General features: G+C 39.4%; 2 protein-coding genes across 5 annotated transcripts in view; both read left to right on the forward strand.

Annotated features, from left to right (window-relative positions):
- Positions 1 to 18,940, forward strand: LOC137045865 (tubulin epsilon and delta complex protein 2). 4 transcript variants are annotated; one of them, XM_067422819.1, is made up of 11 exons: positions 6 to 296; positions 524 to 633; positions 1,000 to 1,061; positions 1,571 to 2,063; positions 2,561 to 2,614; positions 4,615 to 4,693; positions 5,816 to 5,942; positions 6,162 to 6,260; positions 9,512 to 9,699; positions 10,021 to 10,191; positions 18,434 to 18,566. In XM_067422819.1, exons 1-10 carry the CDS (start codon positions 294 to 296, stop codon positions 10,159 to 10,161), a joined length of 1,356 nt encoding a protein of 451 aa, XP_067278920.1. In that variant the 5' UTR covers positions 6 to 293; the 3' UTR covers positions 10,162 to 10,191; positions 18,434 to 18,566. The 4 variants fall into 4 exon arrangements, with proteins under 4 accessions (XP_067278936.1, XP_067278920.1, XP_067278913.1 ...); XM_067422835.1 differs by lacking the exons at positions 9,512 to 9,699; positions 10,021 to 10,191 and adding an exon at positions 18,679 to 18,940 and having other exon boundaries at positions 1 to 296; positions 18,434 to 18,588; XM_067422812.1 differs by lacking the exon at positions 18,434 to 18,566 and having other exon boundaries at positions 7 to 296; positions 10,021 to 11,103.
- Positions 18,936 to 20,715, forward strand: part of ccnf (cyclin F) — a 56,581-nt gene continuing 54,801 nt past the window's right edge. The window contains exon 1 of the mRNA XM_067422799.1: positions 18,936 to 18,954. Within this exon, the coding sequence (XP_067278900.1) occupies position 18,954 (1 nt within the window). The 5' untranslated portion in view covers positions 18,936 to 18,953. The remainder of the gene's footprint in view (positions 18,955 to 20,715) is intronic.

The following is a 20,715-nucleotide window of genomic DNA, read 5'->3' on the forward strand; positions in this document are numbered from 1 at the left end:
CACAGCAACGACGCTCCGTGTCAGTCTCGCGATATTTGAGACGAGCTGGCGTTTGTGAGAAGTCGATTCTGAGGCTGAGCAGCTCGGAAGTTTGACGCAAAATGTTCCGTGTTCGACAGACTTTATTTGACAGTCTTGGTTACATACTATTCATTTAAACACTAAACGACCTGAAGGTACATATAGGATGGATAAAGGAAACTGAAAACTGTGTTTTGGACACCAACGTGCGCTTCCGGGCGGGTAACTTGAATGACTCCATTATAAGAGTCTTGAATATTCACATTGACCAAATGGTACACATTGTGCATTATTAATGGCTGTTTGATGGCTGAGCTTAATGTATTGGTGAACTTCGTGTCATTGTAATATTTCTACTTGTGTAAATGTATAACTAAATAACATTTATAACTTCCCTGCTTACATTCATATTCATGTTAACCTAAAATTGTTAAAGCTATGTTATTTGTCACTTAAGTACAGTTCCTATAGAGTAGACTATAGTTCTTGTGTATTTTCTCAGATACTGAGCATGTCTCTTCGAGCTGTTGAAGAAGCTGTCAAGATGTGCAAAGCTGAAGAATCAAGACTTACTGAAAACATCAGGCAGTGCAAGGAGATATTGCGCTCAATGTAAGATATTTGAAGGGATAGTTCACCCAACAAAAAATAAATAAAAAATTGTCATCATTTACTCCTCATTTTGTTCCAAACCTATATGAACTTTGACACAAAAGATTATATTTTGAAGAATGTTGGTAACTAGACGGGCTCAGGTCCCCATTGGCTTTCATTGGCTAAACATATTCTATAAAAAAAAAAAAAACTTCTTTTGTGTTCAGCAGAAGAAATTCATACAGGTTTGGAAGAACTTGGGGGTGAGTAAGTGATGATAGAATTTTCATTTTAGGGTGACCTATCCTTTTAAGTGGGTATTCTAGTTGTGGCGTACTTGTCTTAAAAAAGAGGGTTACATTTTGTTGGATCATATTTCTGCAGGAGAACACGAGTGACAGAAGCCAGTGAGGTGGAAACTGCCGCAGCCATCAGTACTAAAGATGGTTAGAGGAATATAATTTATCTGTTTGTGACACTGGACAACAAAGTTGTCATAAGTTGTACGGGTATATTGTGGCAATAGCCAACAATACTTGTATGGTTCAAAATTGATAAAATAATGCCACAATTCATAAGGATATTAAGTAAAGTTCATGTTCCACAAACATATATTTAGTAGTATATTTCCTACCTTAAATATATCAAACATGTATTATTAGTAGTAAAATGCATTGCTAAGGACTTCTTTTGGGCAACTTTAAAGGTGATTTTCTCAATATTTCGATTTTATTTGCACCCTCAGATTCCAGATTTCACCAAATATTGTCCTATCCTAACAAACCTCACATAAGTGGAAAAGTTATTTATTCATCTTATAGATAATGTATTAATCTTATTTTCAAGAAATTGACCCTTATGACTGGTTTTAGTGGTCCAGGGTCACAATTATCTTTATTTGTCATATAATCCTACGTTATATATCACACAATATGTCTTTGTCTTTCTAAAACAGATATTCCAGCTGAAGAAAAACAAGAAATTGAATTGTTGGAGCAGGTTTTAAAAAAAGCACTGAAAATCCGCAGCACATCTGAGGCTCATAAAGAACTTCACTCTGACAGCAACCAAAAAATACACCCCAATGAGAGCAAAAATAAACCACTCATTAATTGTGATGTTAAAGAAGAGGATAAAAGAAAACCTGTGAAATCATTGGACCCCTCAGAGACGGGCAAAAAACCCAATCATCACAGACGAACATCCGGAGGGAATGTGACCCACAGGGGATTTCTGGTCCGGAAAGGACCGACTGCTCATCCAGTGTTCAAAGGAAGGCCATCAGTCTCAAAGAGCGCATCAGTGAAGACCTCTTCCACAGCACCCCAGCAGAAGGTGTGTGTCAAAGCCACAAATGCTAAAGATAATTCTCCATCAGTCTCATACCAAGAAGTGTCTGGTAAAGATGGGAAACTCACATCAGGATATATACAGTCTGATGCGCAATGGTATGTATGTGATTAGATATTCGTCTCTGTTGTATTCCAAATATGAAATTAATCTTTAATCAAATACATACAACTTTCAAATGTTTGGAGTCAGTATGAAAAAAAAAATGCATACTTTTATCCAGAAAGGGTGCATTAAATTGATCAAAAGTGACTGAAAAGACATATAATGTGACAAAAGATTCATATTCTAATAAATTCTGTTCTTTTGAATGTTCTGTTCATCAAAGAATCCTGAAATGTATCACGGTTTCAAACAAAAATATGAAGCACCACAACTGTTTTCAACATTTATAATAATAAATGTTTGTTGAGCATCAAATCAGCATATGAAATTTCAGCTTGATTCACAGTAGTAAATTACGTTTAAAAAAAACGTAATCAAAAACATTGAAATCCGACCCCAAACTTTTGAATGGTATTGTATATCGGTATGTCTGATTTAATATAGTGCGATATTAAGCTTTAGCTTTTTTGGCTTTTTTTGTTGTTGCTAGGATATCCTCTCCTTTGTTACCAGTCTGGCGAGCACAAAGAACAAAACAGATCCGGTCAGTCTAATATTGTCTATCAAAGGAATATTTTTGGTTCATTACAAGCTAAGCACTATCAGCAGTATTTGTGGCATAATATACAGGTCCTTCTCAAAAAATTAGCATATTGTGAAAAAGTTCATTATTTTCCATAATGTAATGATAAAAATTAAACTTTCATATTTTAGATTCATTGCACACCAACTGAAATATTTCAGGTCTTTTATTGTTTTAATACTGATGATTTTGGCATACAGCTCATGAAAACCCAAAATTTCAATTTCAATCTCAAAAAATTAGCATATTTCATCCGACCAATAAAAGAAAAGTGTTTTTAATACAAAAAAAAGTCAACCTTCAAATAATTATGTTCAGTTATGAACTCAATACTTGGTCGGGAATCCTTTTGCAGAAATGACTGCTTCAATGCGGCGTGGCATGGAGGCGATCAGCCTGTGGCACTGCTGAGGTGTTATGGAGGCCCAGGATGCTTCGATAGCGGCCTTAAGCTCATCCAGAGTGTTGGGTCTTGCGTCTCTCAATTTTCTCTTCACAATATCCCACAGATTCTCTATGGGGTTCAGGTCAGGACAGTTGGCAGGCCAATTGAGCACAGTAATACCATGGTAAGTAAACCATTTACCAGTGGTTTTGGCACTGTCAGCAGGTGCCAGGTCGTGCTGAAAAACCAAATCTTCATCTCCATAAAGCTTTTCAGCAGATAGAAGCATGAAGTGCTCCAAAATCTCCTGATAGCTAGCTGCATTGACCCTGCCCTTGATAAAACACAGTGGACCAACACCAGCAGCTGACATGGCACCCCAGACCATCACTGACTGTGGGTACTTGACACTGGACTTCAGGCATTTTGGCATTTCCTTCTCCCCAGTCTTCCTCCAGACTCTGGCACCTTGATTTCTGAATGACATGCAAAATTTGCTTTTATCCGAAAAAAGTAATTTGTATCACTGAGCAATAGTCCAGTGCTGCTTCTCTGCCCAAAAGTGTCTTGACCTGGGGAATGCGGCACCTGTAGCCCATTTCCTGCACACGCCTGTGCACGGTGGCTCTGGATGTTTCTACTTCAGACTCAGTCCACTGCTTCCGCAGGTCCCCAAGGTCTGGAATCGGTTCTTCTCCACAATCCTCCTCAGGGTCCGGTCACCTCTTCTCGTTGTGCAGCGTTTTTTGCCACACTTTTTCCTTCCCACAGACTTCCCACTGAGGTGCCTTGATACAACACTCTGGGAACAGCCTATTCGTTCAGAAATGTCTTTCTGTGTCTTACCCTCTCGCTTGAGGGTGTCAGTGATGGCCTTCTGGACAGCAGTCAGGTCGGCAGTCTTACCCATGATTGCGGTTTTGATTAATGAACCAGGTCGGGAGTTTTTAAAAGCCTCAGGAATCTTTTGCAGGTGTTTAGAGTTAATTAGTTGATTCAGATGATTAGTTTAATAGCTCATTTAGAGAACCTTTTCATGATATGCTAATTTTTTGAGGTTTTCATGAGCTGTATGCCAAAATCATCAGTATTAAAACAATAAAAGACCTGAAATATTTCAGTTGGTGTGCAATGAATCTAAAATATATGAAAGTTATATTTTTATCTTTACATTATGGAAAATAATGAACTTTTATCACATATGCTAAGAAGGCTAAAAAAAAGCTTTTTTAGAAGGACCTGTAGATTAGAATGACTCATACTTTAAAATCATTTGACAGAAAAATGGAAGTAAACAGAGCAGCGTAGTAAACTTTAAAGTAATCTTGCGAAATTAAAGCAACAAGACTAAAGCATGTATGCTAACATGAGCGTCATATCCAAGATGTTAACTATTTATTTATGATGTAAAACAGTGTAAATTTACCACAATACACACAGACAGATGTGAACTTTTTGCACAGAGAAACATATAAACACATAAATGACGTCAGTGACTAATAAACTGCCTAGAACATTAGTTATTATGGTTAGGGGGGAAAAACAGTTTTCTTAAAGTGTATCTGTTCTTTTTCAGATTGTGGAAAAAAGTGTTAACCCAGCAATCAAAACCAGTGCCAGAGAGAACTCGGTTCATGGAGAGACTGCAGGCAACTGTATCCTTCAGATCAATCCTGTCTTTTTTAACCTGTTACAATTGATCAGACATGATCAATGCATCCATCTAATAATTTCTCCTGTTGATGTAGTTTTAACCCTGATCTTGGAGTAAACTGCACACTATAGAGGGGTGCTTTGTGACCAAATATCTAGCCTGGATGCCAGCCGAACTTAGCCCCGCCCACACATTTTTTAGGTCAGGCATTTCAGTCAAGCCTCGATCCATAGAGAAGTAATTATCCACGAACAATTAAATCATCGTGCTTTAGACGATGACGGACAGATGATAAACAAAAACGTAATCATGCACGTCATCAAAGGCTCTTGGATTATATTTGTTCAAATCTTAAACGGAGAGCTTGTTTGTATATGCATTCACGTTCACAATTTCTCAGATGATCATGTTGGGTAAGTACTCTGTGTATCATTAAACTATTTTATTTTTATTACAACACTAGCAAAGATCGTTAATTCCAGCACGTGTGCAGACAGGGTTGCCAAGTTTTTACAACAAAACCCGCCAACTACTAGCCCTAAACTATAGCTTCTTGGGGGGTTCTCCGGGAAAAAATGGCGTTTGGGGGGTAAAATGTGTGTAATTTTGGCAAGGTTGCCTGCTAAAATTCACACTCATGGGTCTATATATCACATAGTCACTTCGTTGCTCTGACTGGTTGTAGGTCTATCCAATTGAGGTCTTTCCAGGTTCGGTTGAAACACGGCCCATAATCAGCCCAATGGAGCAGTTTCAGACTCATATTCTGACTAGAATTGAGAATGACCACGTCAGGCTACCAAGTATCCTAACCACACCACAGACTTTATTTCATGCATTTAACCAAAAACACGTTAAAAAACCCATTGGCTGGACGATGGAACCTCTTCTCAGGGTTTTGGCTTGCACCACTCTATTCCTCTTGCTATTTTTTCAAAAGACCTCGTCGGGGTAGACATCATATTTAATTTGAAGGCATTGAAAATAAAGCTTTGCGGGATAAACGTACAATTCTATCATCATTTACTCTCCCTTTCTTTTGTTTTGGTCAAATAAAATATGATGACTGACTAAGATCTCTATTATGTTGTTGTTGTATGTTCTTGACCTGCTACTGTATCAGTTCCCATCAGAATGGCCTTCCAGAAGTCCTGCTGATATCACAACAGAGCTGGATGTGCTTTCACAGCGTTGTCTTGGCCTGACACACTGCTTCGACGAGCAGAGCCGCTCCACAGGCTCAGACTCAGGTACTCGCTCTGGGGGCAGAAAGATGGAGGGCTGCAGGAAGACAGAAGTGTGTGGGTGGAAGTAGGGGGCTGAGAAATGAGCATCTGGACAATAAGGATCCGTCCAAGGATAACATTGTCATCTAGTCTTTATTCTTCTGAGTCACAGGATGTTTCACCAGCGGGCAGATCATTTGGAGTAGATAGAGATAAAGAGATATGTGTTTGTGTGTGTCACAGTGACATCGCATGAGAGAGAATATGAGTCCTTGCGGATGCTGGAGGGTTTGGAGAGGATGACGGCAGAACTTCTTGCATGTGCTGATCAGCGGAAGAAAGGTACTTCACAGTCTCTCTCCAGTTGCCCAAACAATTTGACATCATTTTCAGGTCAGGGTTCATGAGCAGATACTTTGAATGAAAGCATCTGCTTAATAATGTTAATTTATTAAAAACAATTTAATTGTATGGTTCAGGAAAAAGATACAGTTAATTTGATATTTTCCCCCATCTAGCGGTGAAAAGGTATATGACCATCCAGTGAACAATAGTTTCTGTTCCTCTCAAATCTGATTTAGTTTTGACTCCTACGGTGGCTGATTTAGTCCAAGATTAACATGGCAATACCCCTCTTCACATTCGACACGGTGCCATCGAGTGTTAAAACGCGAAAGGCGAAGCTTGAATTTACTTTGGCTAATGTACTTTCGAGATGGAGGGGTAACATGGCGACCAGCATTCAAACCCCAAACCCGTGTGTATTTTCAATGGCATAACTAAAAAAGTTACACAGTGTAGCTTTAACACACACTGACCTTTTGTGACAACATGCCACATTAGTGCATTGTGTTATCACACTATAATAAAGTATGTTGTCACATATAGGCTATTTAATGGCCAAAATTTGAGTGTTTAAATTAAACAGTTATGAAGTACAAACATTACATGAAACGGCAAAAGGTAGCATACAAAAATATTAAACCACTGTTTTTACCAACAGAAACATTGTATATGATAGAATTTTATTAAATGTATTAAAATTTAAATATTTAAAATAAATGTATTTATTTAAATGTATTAGAATGATTATTATTGTATTATTAATATAAATTATAATAATATTTATATTAAATTATAATGAAATATTATATTAAATTATTTATTAGTGATGTTAATGTTGTTTATTTAATTATCATTTTATTTGGCACATGTAAAAACTTGACCAAACTTGATGTTTATGAACTATCCTCTTGTCCTAAGAACACATATTCAGATAATGTCTTAATAAATCAGTGTAATTGTATTGTTGTTTAAAAAATAAAATGTATAGATATTACAACACCAACAGATATTTCAAAATATGGCTATACAGTAATTTTACATTTTCAATGTACTGTTAATTTTTATTTAAGAACATTTTGGTGTTTAAAACCAACATACAAAACCAGTGCTAGAAAAACTGCATGTTTGTATAATTGGGCAAAGAAATGGTAGTTTTTGTGACATTTTACCCTATATACAATAATCAGGCATAACATTATGAGGTTAAAGTGGCAGGGCAAGTGAATAACACGATTATCTGTTCATCACGGCACCTGTTAGTGGGTGGGAAGTGGGTTAGGCAGCACATGAACATTTTGTCCTCAAAGTTGATGTATCAGAAGCAGGAAAAATGGGCAAGCTTAAGGATTTAAACGAGTTTGACAATGGCCAAATTGTGATTCGACTTGGTCAGATCTCCAAAACTGCAGCTCTTGTGGGGTGTTCCTGTTCTGCATTGGTTAGTATCTATCAAAAGTGGTCCAAGGAATGAACAGTGGTGAACTGATGACAGGTTCATGGATGGCCAAGGCTCATTGATGCACGTGTGGAGTGAAGGCTGGCCTGTGTGGTCTGATCAAACAGACGAGCTGCTGTAGCTCAAATTGCTCAAGAAGTTAATGCTGGTTCAGATAGAAAGGTGTCAGAAGTAGGGGGAACAACACAATATTAGAAAGTTAGTCATAATGTTATACCTGATTGGTATAGCTGTGGTATCTGTCAGTAATTATTAATCAAAGAATCACACAGACAGACAGAAGTAGCGAACTTCATTCATCTCTATAGCATCTTTCTTTACTCTTTTCACTTCTGTTATCACACACGTTATTACACAAGTCAATAATGTCCCGCTTTTCTCATGAACACAATCATGTTCATATGGTATCGTGAAAAAAAACACAGTTTTAAGTGTTCCCTCTGGATTTAATGGGTAACATCTCAAAAAGCCTCACACATAGTTCATCTCATTTTTAAACTTCATCCTCCACAATCCCATAAAAATCCCTGACCCCAGAGGGATATATTGTACCAGAGTTCCCATGTTCTTGCTTCTTGGAAAAGCAATTAATGTACTAACTAATAACTAATGTTGATCCTTGAAGAAGCAAAGAAACCAAGTGCTCAAAATACAAAGTTTAAGAAGTCATTGCTTAGAGTAGGAAAGTGAAAGCATAAATATTGTTTTCTAGACTGAGAAAAGAAAATGTATATTTGTCTAATGGGGATGAAAGACTACAATTCTCAGAATGCTTCGCTGCCCTACGAGCACGATCATTCGAATATACTCCAGGGTTTCTACTGATACAAAGCCATATGCTAATTGCTGAAGTAACCCTTTAAGTGCTCACTGAAGAGAAGACTTTTCAGCTGTCTATTGAATGTTGTCAGGGTTTCTGCATTCCAGATGAAGAAGGATCGTTCCACCAGCAAGGAACAGTGAGCAAAAATATTCTGGAGAGTGATTGTGTGAGCAATGTCGTTCATTTACCGATCATGGGTTTCTGGTAAGGGTGTAGACTCGTAAAAGAGCAAGTGGAAGTATGCAGGTGCTGAGCCTGTGGGTCAATCTTTAAGCTAGCGTCAATGCCTTGAACTTGATGCGAGCAGCGAGTGGTAGTCAGTTCAGAGAGATGAAGAGAGATGTGACGTGGGCCACGGGCTCGTTGAAGACAGGACGTGCTGCAGCGTTTTGAATCATTTGAAGAGGTTTAATTGGATGTGATGGAAGTCCAGCCAGAAGAGCGTTGAGGGATCAAACCTAGAAATTACCAGGGCCTAGACGAGAAGCTGTGTTGTGTGCTCTGTTAGGAAAAGCCTGATCTTCCTGATGTTGTACAGTGCAAACCTGCATGACCGAGCTGTCTTGAAATGTGGTCTTTGAAGATCAGTGGTTCATCAAAGATTACTCCAAGATTTCTGTCCTTGACGGGCTAATTGATGAGGAACCCAGCTGGATGGTGAAATCGTGCTTTAGAATGGGATTGGCAGGGAAAACGAGAAGTTCAGTTTTTGCCAGGTTGAGCTTCAGGTGATGTTCTTTCATCCATACCGCCAGACAGCTTGATGTTCGTGCAGCTACTGTGGGATCATCTGGTTGAAGTGAAAGGCAGAGCTGTGTTATCAGCATAGCATCGCATATTATGACAGATTCTGCAGTTCAGTTGTGAATTCTGTTCACTATCCTGTTCATACAGCTAGATCTGGACTATTTGGGTTGATAACATGAATATAGTTCTGAATCCAATGTAAAACTACCTTGTGTTTCTCAGAATGGGAGAGGTGGGATATGAGGAGCTCTGGAGCTTTGTGTCCTATCCGGAAGAGAGGTGAATGGGGTGACCCAGATCGTTCCTGTTTGCCGCCCATCCTGTCCTATGCCAGTGAGGCTGAACTGAGAGAGCTGGAAAGCCAAAGCCTCAGAGTACAACAACTTGAGCAGGCCATTCGCCTCCAAAAGGTTTCAAATCATTTTTACATCTCTCCTCAAATTCAAGAGAGACCCTTTTTCTTCATTTGGCAAAAAATGGTGTCTTATAAGGCAGCATATTGTTACATAAATAGACCTGCTTTATATCTGACCTGAACTCATTTCATAATTGATTAACTTTGCACAGTTATTGAACTGCATCAAAGCTGAACTAATATTGTCTTTTTAGAGCCTCTTCACAGCAGAATTGAATTCTGTTTGCATGGCTGATCTTTAATTTCATGTTTATCACTGTAAAGCTGCTTTGAAACAACTTGTATTCTATAAAGCATTTGTTTGTTTTGTTTTTAGGCAATGTCCGATAACCTTATGTCTTTCTTGGACTCTCATTCCGGTGCCGAGCAACCCAGTGCCGTGGTTCTGCGTGGTCTGTACTCCCTGCTGGCGGAGGGAGGGGTTCAGTTCCCGTCACTGGTTTTGGATTCAGAGTGAGATTGAGCAAGAACAAGACTGTATATCAGGGTTAGTTCACTGATTTCCATGAAGCACAGCTGGGAAGTATTCCACACAAAACTAGTCTCCTGAACTGTTTGCATTTCAGCACACACATTTTGCCTCGGATGTTTAACAAAGTGCCTATTTTAATCAGTAACATGACTGGAGATGTCATGAGTGAGTGCAGCTGCTGCTAAGAAACACGAATAAAGCTTCCAGCTGACGTCTCTCATGGTCCATGAGTCAGGATTTCATTTCATTTCATGTCATACTCCCCCATCCCGCATATATTATCGTCTATCACTGTGCGGCAGAAGTTTATTTGGTTCTGATGAGTTCTTCCTGTTTGAATTCATTATTCTGGGCCTCAACGTGCCAAACCACCGGCATCTTTTGAATACTAATACCACACGTTCTTGTGAAGCCTGTGGTGTTGTGTTTTGCCAGCAGAGGGTGATGTGTTCTTAATGCTGTCCTGAACGTCTTCCAGATTCTCTATTGACATCTGTGGCATGACGTCTGTTAGAACTGAAAGAGACTCATCCCTCAGTTTATAAAAGCAAACAATGATTGGGATCATGCTGTAATGCACTTAACTAATTTCTAGACATTTCCATGCCCAATTATTTAATTAAAATGTGTAATTCGATCTATAAGTGTCTAAATCACCTTTTAGTTGTAGAACTAGTGTTCTGGGTGTTATTGACAAAGTACTGTTTGGATTTGTGTCTATGTAAACAGTCTAGTCTAATGTCCTTCTACATAAAATGTGAATGAAAATGATCATTTCACATCATCAGATCAGGAATTGTTGGATGTAACTTTGCACAGATAGTGATTTTTGAGTAGTATTGCTATATTTTTGAGCCTGTGTGTATTTTAATGTTTATCCCAGTGCATAGCGTTCTCCGTAGACTTTCGTTGTAACTTTATAACTGTAAATAAAGTCCATTGATCTAAATTTCTGTCATGCTAGGTATAATCCTAAAATTCATGGTTTCAAGGTTTGCATTACAAAATCATCCCAATTGCTATTCAAAATCCCCCCAATCACAGCCAAATATGCCATATCAAGTTCAGGGAGGTGTCCCGGTAAAAATTGAGCTCGGTAAAGCCTCAGTTTTCTCCTTCATATCACTTTAAAATACAGCATTCTGTGCAGAATTCAAATGGTTCATATGTTTTGTGATCTGCAACTTCCCTATCACCTATATCCACAACTTTCCTGCAAGTCTTAGTGGGCGTCGCCATGTCACTCGATACTTCCGGTTGACGGTATCTCAGTTCCGGTTTAGCACACATAACAGTTATGCTGCGTTCACACCAGACGCGAGTGACGCGAATAAATAGTGCAATTCGTGTGAAGTTGGACGGGTAAACATTTTGAATCCATTCACTTCATTCACTACACAACAGATGCGAATTTGCGTCATGGGAGGGGCTTCTGCCAGGCAGCGGCAGTCGTCAGAAGGACGAGCCGAGTTAAGGCTGCTCTCGCCAGGGTAAATGAGCGCTGAGTGCCGCTGAGCACCTGGTTCTCACACCTCTGAAAGCTTGCTTCCATAAACCATGCAACACAAATGGACCCGATTGTGATTGTTCCCTATCTCCTATATAGTGCACTGTCTGATTGTTCCCTATCTCCTATATAGTTCACTGTCTGATCGTTTCCCTATCCCCTATATAGTGCACTGTCTGATTGTTCCCTATCTCCAATATAGTGCACTGTCTGATTGTTCCCTATCTCCTATATAGTGCACTGTCTGATTGTTCCCTATCCCCTATATAGTGCACTCTCATTGTTCCCTATCACCTATATAGTTCACTGTCTGATTGTTCCCTGTCTGATTGTTAGCTATCCCTTATATAGTGCACTGTCTGATTCTTACCTATCTCCTATATAGTGTACTTGTTGATCATTCCCTATCCTCTATATAGTGCACAGTCTGATCATTCCCTATCCCCTATATAGTGCACTGTCTGATTGTTTCCTATCCCCTATATAGTGCACTCTGATTGTTCCCTATCCCCTATATAGTTCACTGCCTGATTGTTCCCTGTCTGATTGTTCCTTATCCCCTATATAGTGTACTGTCTGATTGTTCCCTATCCCCTATATAGTGCACTGGCTGATTGTTCCCTATCCCCTATATAGTGCACTGTCTGATTGTTACCTATCTCCTATATAGTGCACGGTCTGATCGTTCCCTATCCCCTATATAGTGCACTGTCTGATTGTTCCCTATCCCCTATATAGTTCACTGTCTGATTGTTCCCTGTCTGATTTTTACCTATTCCCTATATAGTGCATGGTCTGATCGTTCCCTATCCCCTATATAGTGCACTGTCTGATTGTTCCCTATCCCCTATATAGTTCACTGTCTGATTGTTCCCTGTCTGATTTTTACCTATCCCCTATATAGTGCACGGTCTGATCGTTCCCTATCCCCTATATAGTGCACTGTCTGATTGTTCCCTATCCCCTATATAGTGCACTGTCTGATTGTTACCTATCCCCTAAATAGTGTACTTGTTGATCATTCCCTATTCCCTATATAGTGCACTGTCTGATTGTTACCTATCCCCTATATAGTGTACTTGTTGATCATTCCCTATTCCCTATATAGTGCACGTCTGATCGTTCCCTATCCCCTATCCCCTATATAGTGCACTGTCTGATTGTTCCCTATCCCCTATATAGTGCACTCTGATTGTTCCCTATCTCCTATATAGTGTACTGTCTGATTGTTACCTATCTCCTATATAGTGTACTTGTTGATCATTCCCTATCTCCTATATAGTTCACTGTCTGATTGTTCCCTGTCTGATTAGTGCACTGTCTGATTGTTGCCTATCCCCTATATAGTAGGGCTGTCACTTTTTATTCGATATTCGAATATGCATTCTAACATGACGTGAAATATCCGTAATCGAACTATAAATAAACTATACGTTTTGTAAAGTGCCATGTAGCAATTTTTTACAGTCGGTGCGCTTAAATGGAGCACTGTAATCGGTTTAAAAGTCCAATCTGAATGAAAATGCTCCATATAAACACCTCAATCGGAATAATAATACCCAAACTGAATGAAATTGTAATCGTTTTGAGATGGGTGGGATAAACCTTTTCATGAATCGATCAAACGAAACCTTTTCACCATGTAAACGACCTGACCGGATTACTTTTGAGTGTGCGTCCTTATATGACGTACACAGCGCGTGCCTGCTTCACCACTGAAGAGCGCGCGCCGCGCTCACATGCACCAAGCATGTTGACCAAGGGGGTAATCTAGCGCTCGGAAAGCGTTCCACCCCTAGGGGCTGCCATTGCTAACCAAGCCATCACCTGCTGTTAGCATCCCATTGACTCCCATTCATTTTTGAGTCACTTTGACAGTGAATAACTTTACATCTGAGACGTTTAAAGACTCCATTTGTCCATTGTTTATTTCTAAAGAAACACGACAATGCATAAAAGGTTCCGTTACCTTGTATCTTACACTATCGCCCCGCAGAAGCTGTTTTTGTAAAAATAGGCTAACGATTGCGTCATAACCAACGCGACACTGTCGCACAGTTGAGAAATTACCGTATAGACCTGAGGAGACGCTCAGAAGCAATCTTTTACTGTCTATGAGACAGTCGGGGGGACGTGGAGACATAAAGTCTGATAAAGTCAAGGGGGAAGAATGGGGAGAATCCCATAGTCAGCCAAAAGCAACGGGAGAAAATATTTAAACAACGTGATTCAGCTTTCACATTCCACATCTACTAGAAGACCTACAGCTGTCCGACAGGAGGCTCACGTCACATCTACGTCGTCAAGCTCAGTCTGAGCCTGCGCAGTTCGCTCAGCCATCAGGAAGTGAGTGCTCCTATACTGACATCACTTAACGCCGTAGAAGGCAATGGGATCGCTCCGTCCATTTCTTTTACTGTCTATGATGTTGACAAGAGATGAAAGTAAATTTCTCTGAGGGATAAACTTTTTATTTCGTAAGAAGCTATGAAATTAATGTTGGCATAATGACACTGTCCTAAACCTACCCATGCAAGCAAACAACTACTTCAACTGTGCCTGACATTATAATTTATTTTTTTCTGAGATGATTATTACACTTTACAACAAATAAATAGCTTTTACAAAACCGTATAAGTCCTGGTGGCTGTTGAGAGTTGCTATGGCATCCGTAAACAAATTCCAGCTGCTGGAGAGGACGGCGTCAACATCTGATGCGGTAGACAAAATGAAAGCTGTGATGATTGCATAGTGGATAACCTGCAGTTTCAAACATTAAGTTAACAATTTATTTTTCCATACAGGCTGTGGCCTGAGTCCTGATTATGACTGTCAGACTGTTAATGCATTTGTGATTGAATCTCCGTTACGGCGGGGTCCGTTTTGTGTGTGTGTGTGGGTGTGGGCGTAGATATTCAAATATATTCAAATACATTGCTTGATATTTGATATCCGTTCGAATTAGATTCTTTTAAAAAATGACAGCCCTACTATATAGTGCACTCTGATTGTTCCCTATCCCCTATATAGTTCACTGTCTGATTGTTCCCTATCCCCTATATAGTTCACTGTCTGATTGTTTCCTATCCCCTATATAGTGCACTCTGATTGTTCCCTGTCCCCTATATAGTTCACTGTCTGATTGTTCCCTATCCCCTATATAGTTCACTGTCTGATTGTTCCCTATCCCCTATATAGTGCACTCTGATTGTTCCCTATCCCCTATATAGTTCACTGTCTGATTGTTCCCTATCCCCTATATAGTGCACTGTCTGATTGTTCCCTGTCTGATTGTTCGCTATCCTTTATATAGTGCACTGTCTGATTGTTACCTATCTTCTATATAGTGTACTTGTTGATCATTCCCTATCCCCTATATAGTGCACTGTCTGATTGTTACCTATCTTCTATATAGTGTACTTGTTGATCATTCCCTATCCCCTATATAGTGCACTGTCTGATTGTTACCTATCTTCTATATAGTGTACTTGTTGATCATTCCCTATCCCCTATATAGTGCACGCTCTGATTGTTCCCTATCCCCTATATAGTGCACGCTCTGATTGTTCCCTATCCCCTATATAGTGCACTGTCTGATCGTTCCCTATCCCCTATAAAGTGTACTGTCTGATTGTTACCTATCTCCTATATAGTGCACTGTCTGATTGTTCCCTATATAGTGCACTGTCTGGTTGTTACCTATCCCCTATAAAGTGTACTGTCTGACTGTTCCCTATCCCCTATATAGTTCACTGTCTGATTGTTCCCTGTCTGATTGTTCGCTATCCCTTATATAGTGCACTGTCTGATTGTAACCTATCTCCTATATAGTGTACTTGTTGATCATTCCCTATCCCCTATATAGTGCACGGTCTGATCGTTCCCTATCCCCTATATAGTGCAATGTCTGATTGTTCCCTATCACCTATCTAGTGCACTGTCCTATAGTAATCTATATCTATAGTAATTCTATAGATAAACATATTGAAATATCCTATTTCTTATCCTTCTCATGGGATAAGAAAACTCAGTCTCATTAATAATAATGAGACACCGATGCGTCACGTAACACTATTAGTGCGCTGGTACGTCACAAGCTGTGACGTGGACGCAATGTAGTTTTTAAACCTGGAAGATGAAAATATGGTGAAAATCATTAAAATGTACCAGATTAACCTTTTAATTAAATCTAACAGATACTAACATTATGTTCAACGATGTTCAACACACATACCTCTGTTAAAATCTCAAAAATTTAGCTGTAGGGTTTCATGACCCTTTAAGAGAGTGTTGTCATATTGTATGTTTTGGAAGACTTGTTATAAGAGCTAATGGAGAAAAAGAAATTGATTGATTCAATTGCATCCATTTCAATTGGGGTTCAAAGGCTTCCTTCACAATGAAACCAATCACATTTAATCTTAAGGAGTATAATTTTGCAGGTAATGAAAGAAACCGCATCTGTTGCTTCAGACAGTGTAGTCAATATCTGTAACTACATCAGTTGCCATAGTGACTATGAGAGTGACTGTCATTGTGGACAGACGAGAGCAAAAAACAGAATTTTTTCTTATGTTTATGTCCATCATGACATCTCATAGCATTGCTGTTATGTGATGTCAGAAATGATTTACTCGTTCACCATTCAAAATCTGATGAATGCCACTACTGCTTTATGTGTATCAGGTTAGAACCTGTCCTTAATACGACTAATTGATTTATGACCAATCAGACTCAAACATATTTCTAAAAGTCTGTGTAATGTGATCTCAAACCAGATAATCGACATGGATATAGAGTGTTTTTTTTTATTTATATTTTGTGGCAATATTTCTGAATCTGTGTATTTTATTGTTTATACTGATGCAGTGCCTTGCCCCATAGACGTTCATTGTTAACGTAAATGTTAGCGTAAATTTGTCCATTTGGCTTAACTTCTATTGTACCATTTCTATAAAGGTCCACTAGTCAAGCAATTTTTCCAAAGGAAGCTTCACATAGAAGGAAATGAGAAATATATTTAGTATAAAGTAGTGTTTGAAATCTTGTCAGTTTTAAAGATCATATTTTATTTTACCATTTAAAACATAATGAATGCCACTCCTGCTCTTTGTGCATGACCTTAGAAAATCAAAAAGTCTCAAAAGACAAGAAAAAACATTCAGACTAAAACTTTTTTTTAAATAATGTGAGCTCAAACAATATATAGATGTTTGTATTTTAATGTAATTAAAATTATTTTTTAAATTACTTATCCCCTATATAGTGTCATAATAGTGCATTGTCTGACCATTCCCTATCACCTATATAGTGCACTGCTGATCGTTCCCTATCCCCTGTATAGTGCATTGTCTGATCGTTTCCCTATCCCCTATATAGTGCACTGTCTGATCATTCCCTATCCCCTATATAGTGCACTCTAATTGTTCCATATCCCCTATATAGTGCACTGTCTGATCGTTCCCTATCCCCTATATAGTGTACTGTCTGATCGTTCCCTATCCCCTATATAGTGCACTGTCTGATCGTTCCCTATCCCCAATATAGTGCACTGTATGATTGTTCCCTATCCCCTATATAGTGCACTGTCTGATCGTTCCCTATGCCCTATATAGTGCACTGTCTGATCGTTCCCTATGCCCTATATAGTGCACTGTATGATTGTTCCCTATCCCCTATATAGTGAACTGCTGTTCATTTCCCTGTCCCCTATATAGTGTACTGTCTGATCGTTCCCTATCCCCTATATAGTGCATTGTCTGATCGTTCCCTATCCCCTATATAGTGCATTGTCTGATCGTTTCCCTATCCCCTATATAGTGTACTCTCTGATCGTTCCCTATCCCCTATATAGTGCACTGTCTGATCGTTCCCTATGCCCTATATAGTGCACTGTCTGATTGTTCCCTATCCCCTATATAGTGCACTGTCTGATCGTTCCCTATGCCCTATGTAGTGCACTTTATGATTGTTCCCTATCCCCTATATAGTGCACTGTCTGATCGTTCCCTATGCCCTATATAGTGCACTGTCTGATCGTTCCCTATGCCCTATATAGTGCACTGTATGATTGTTCCCTATCCCCTATATAGTGCACTGCTGATCATTTCCCTATCCCCTATATAGTGCACTGTCTGATCGTTCCCTATCCCCTATATAGTGCATTGTCTGATCGTTCCCTATCCCCTATATAGTGCATTGTCTGATCGTTTCCCTATCCCCTATATAGTGTACTCTCTGATCGTTCCCTATCCCCTATATAGTGCACTGTCTGATCGTTCCCTATGCCCTATATAGTGCACTGTATGATTGTTCCCTATCCCCTATATAGTGCACTGTCTGATTGTTCCCTATGCCCTATGTAGTGCACTTTATGATTGTTCCCTATCCCCTATATAGTGAACTGTCTGATCGTTCCCTATGCCCTGTATAGTGCACTGTATGATTGTTCCCTATCCCCTATATAGTGCACTGTCTGATCGTTTCCCTATGCCCTATATAGTGCACTGTATGATTGTTCCCTATCCCCTATATAGTGCACTGTCTGATCGTTCCCTATGCCCTATATAGCGCAGTCTGATATTATTGAGTAGTACTTTTCCACCTGGTAAATTGATTATATGTGTATATGTATTTATAAAATTGTGTGGTTGGGATGGTTTTTAGATAATCTCTGACTGTTCAAACCTCTTAGTCACCAGAAGTGTAGAACAAAGGATGTACTTCTCATTGATTTAATCTCACTTTTAGAGTCCCACATGGTTTTCACACAGCCCGTAGAGCACAAAGCCGTCACGGGCACAGCCACCAACCTACTGAGACGATCAATCGATCATAGGAATGGTAAATCGAGCATGTCATGTTACGTGCAACCCACCACGTGTAACGCTCCAGGGTCTCCTGTGGTAAGTATGCATGCTTGGGATATTCATTTATGTAAAACAAGCAGCCCTAAAACTCATTTTTAGAGTGCTAAAAACGTTTATTTATGTCAGATTCATGCTGAGAGTGGAAAATGAGGCTTCATGGGGCCTGTTAGGGGATGGTGGCCCACAGACAGGAGGCACAAGCTGCTCCAGACTGGGAGACAGGTGGTACTGGGTTCACGCAGCGGACCGTGGGTGGGCGTCCTCCTCCAGCCCCCGCCCACTCCACGCTGATGTCACTGACTCACCCGGGAACACGTTCAAGGGACTGATACTTCCATCGTAGAAAAAAGAAAGACAAGAGAGTAGAAAAACAACAGATGAGTGCATAGGGCGGCTGTCTGAGTGAGTTCAACAAGGACGCAATCACTTTGTTCTGAAATGATGAGTGTGCTCCCTCCCTAGGCAGCATTTTAAAGCCAACATAGGCAAAATTGATGACAGTTGGGTTTTTTTATGGAATATTGCAGTATTTATTATAAATTATTTATTATTGCACTTATTTTTTTCTTTTTAAATTCACATGCCCTCTTAATCTTTAATCCAATTAACATCCCTACTCTTCTCTGATGATGTGTTTACTGGCGTGAGGGCGGGGCAACCTGTCACTCACATGAAATCCACCAATAGCAAACCACAACCAACCCAATGAAATCTGCCCTACATTTGTTCGAGAATCCATTCACTCAGACACAATTCATCACAATAGGAAAGACAGTTTCATGCTGAATTTAAGATGGCGCCTCAGCTTTCATCTATCCGTCACAAAGAAACCAATCGCAAAATTCTTTCTCCGTGAACATAAATCCAACGTTGTTGACAAAAGTGTTAATTAAATTGACCCAAATATTGTATGCAGGATGATTTTTTTTTGTGTCTTATTGAAGCGGCATTCTGTGCAAACGATTTGTGTCACACAAGGAGGAATTTCACATACTGATTTAAGTTCTTATATTTTTGCATCTATGCACTTGAATGGTTTAATAGCACTGGAATTAATTATACCATGATCATGTTGCGCAGCCAAACAGGAAATAAGAAAAGACTGGTATAACTTTAGACACCTAAACAAAGACGCCACTCTTAGCATATTGGTAACCACAAAACTTCAAAAACATTGCAAAAACACAAACAACATATCTCGGTCTCTAACAATATATTTCCCTTTACTGGAAAACAAACATAAAATAACACTTTAATCCCTAAATGTACTCTTCTAATGCAGCCCCTTGCAAAGCATACTGGGAACTACAGATCCACTGCCAAGTTATGTCAACAAAAAATTATTCATGTAGTTTTATCACAAATAAATTAAGTACATTTTAGTTTTAAATATATTAGATGATGGAACACAATGGGCCCTATTTTAACGATCTGAAACGCAAGTGTCAAAGCGCGAAGCGCAAGTAACTTTGTGGGCGGGTCTCGGCACTCTTGCTATTTTCCTGGCGGGATAAATGGCTCTTGCGCCTGTACCACACCACAATGTGTTAATTTTTTTTTTTAGTGTAACAATTTATGATTTGCAAAAATAACTGTTGCATCTCTGTAGATTTCATGAGCAAAGTGTATGCGCGTTGTGCACGCTATACATTATGGTCAAGCATGCGCCCTTAAAATAGCATAATGAACAACGCACAACGCGCCACTGACTTTAGACTAGGTTTTTTCTGGTCAGTGGCGCAATTGTTTGATGGAACAGCAAAATAGCTCCAGGGATTGTTTGCGCCGGAACACGCCTCCTTTTTTGTGCTGAACCGCCCAGGGAGCGCAAGTTCATTCACTAGTTTAGCGTGGTGCTTCTGTGGAGGGAAAAGCGTGCTTTGCGTGGGTGCAAAATAGGAATGACACATGCGTCGGTGTACAAAGTCAATTGCGCTGGGTGCAAGATAGGGCCCAATAAATTGTTGTGACAATTAGATATTTTTAAGTAAAGTGAACAGAATTTAAACGTGTTTTGAAATCTATGATTTTTGATTGATTTTGACCCCTATATTTTACTATAAAGTGTCAATGAATAGTATGCAAATTGGGACACACCCAAAGACAGTGCTTTGGTATTACTTTAAATTGGGAGAAACTGCAATGTGGAATAGAGTGGTGCAA

The sequence above is a fragment of the Pseudorasbora parva genome, chromosome 2 (assembly GCF_024679245.1).
Source record: "Pseudorasbora parva isolate DD20220531a chromosome 2, ASM2467924v1, whole genome shotgun sequence".
Classification (NCBI taxonomy): domain Eukaryota; kingdom Metazoa; phylum Chordata; class Actinopteri; order Cypriniformes; family Gobionidae; genus Pseudorasbora; species Pseudorasbora parva.

Coding starts and splice junctions, on each gene's coding strand:
- LOC137045865 (XM_067422819.1), top strand. Junction 2,064..2,560: donor ATACAGTCTGATGCGCAATG/GTATGTATGTGA, acceptor TGTTGTTGCTAG/GATATCCTCTCCTTTGTTAC. Junction 5,943..6,161: donor CTCCACAGGCTCAGACTCAG/GTACTCGCTCTG, acceptor TGTGTGTCACAG/TGACATCGCATGAGAGAGAA.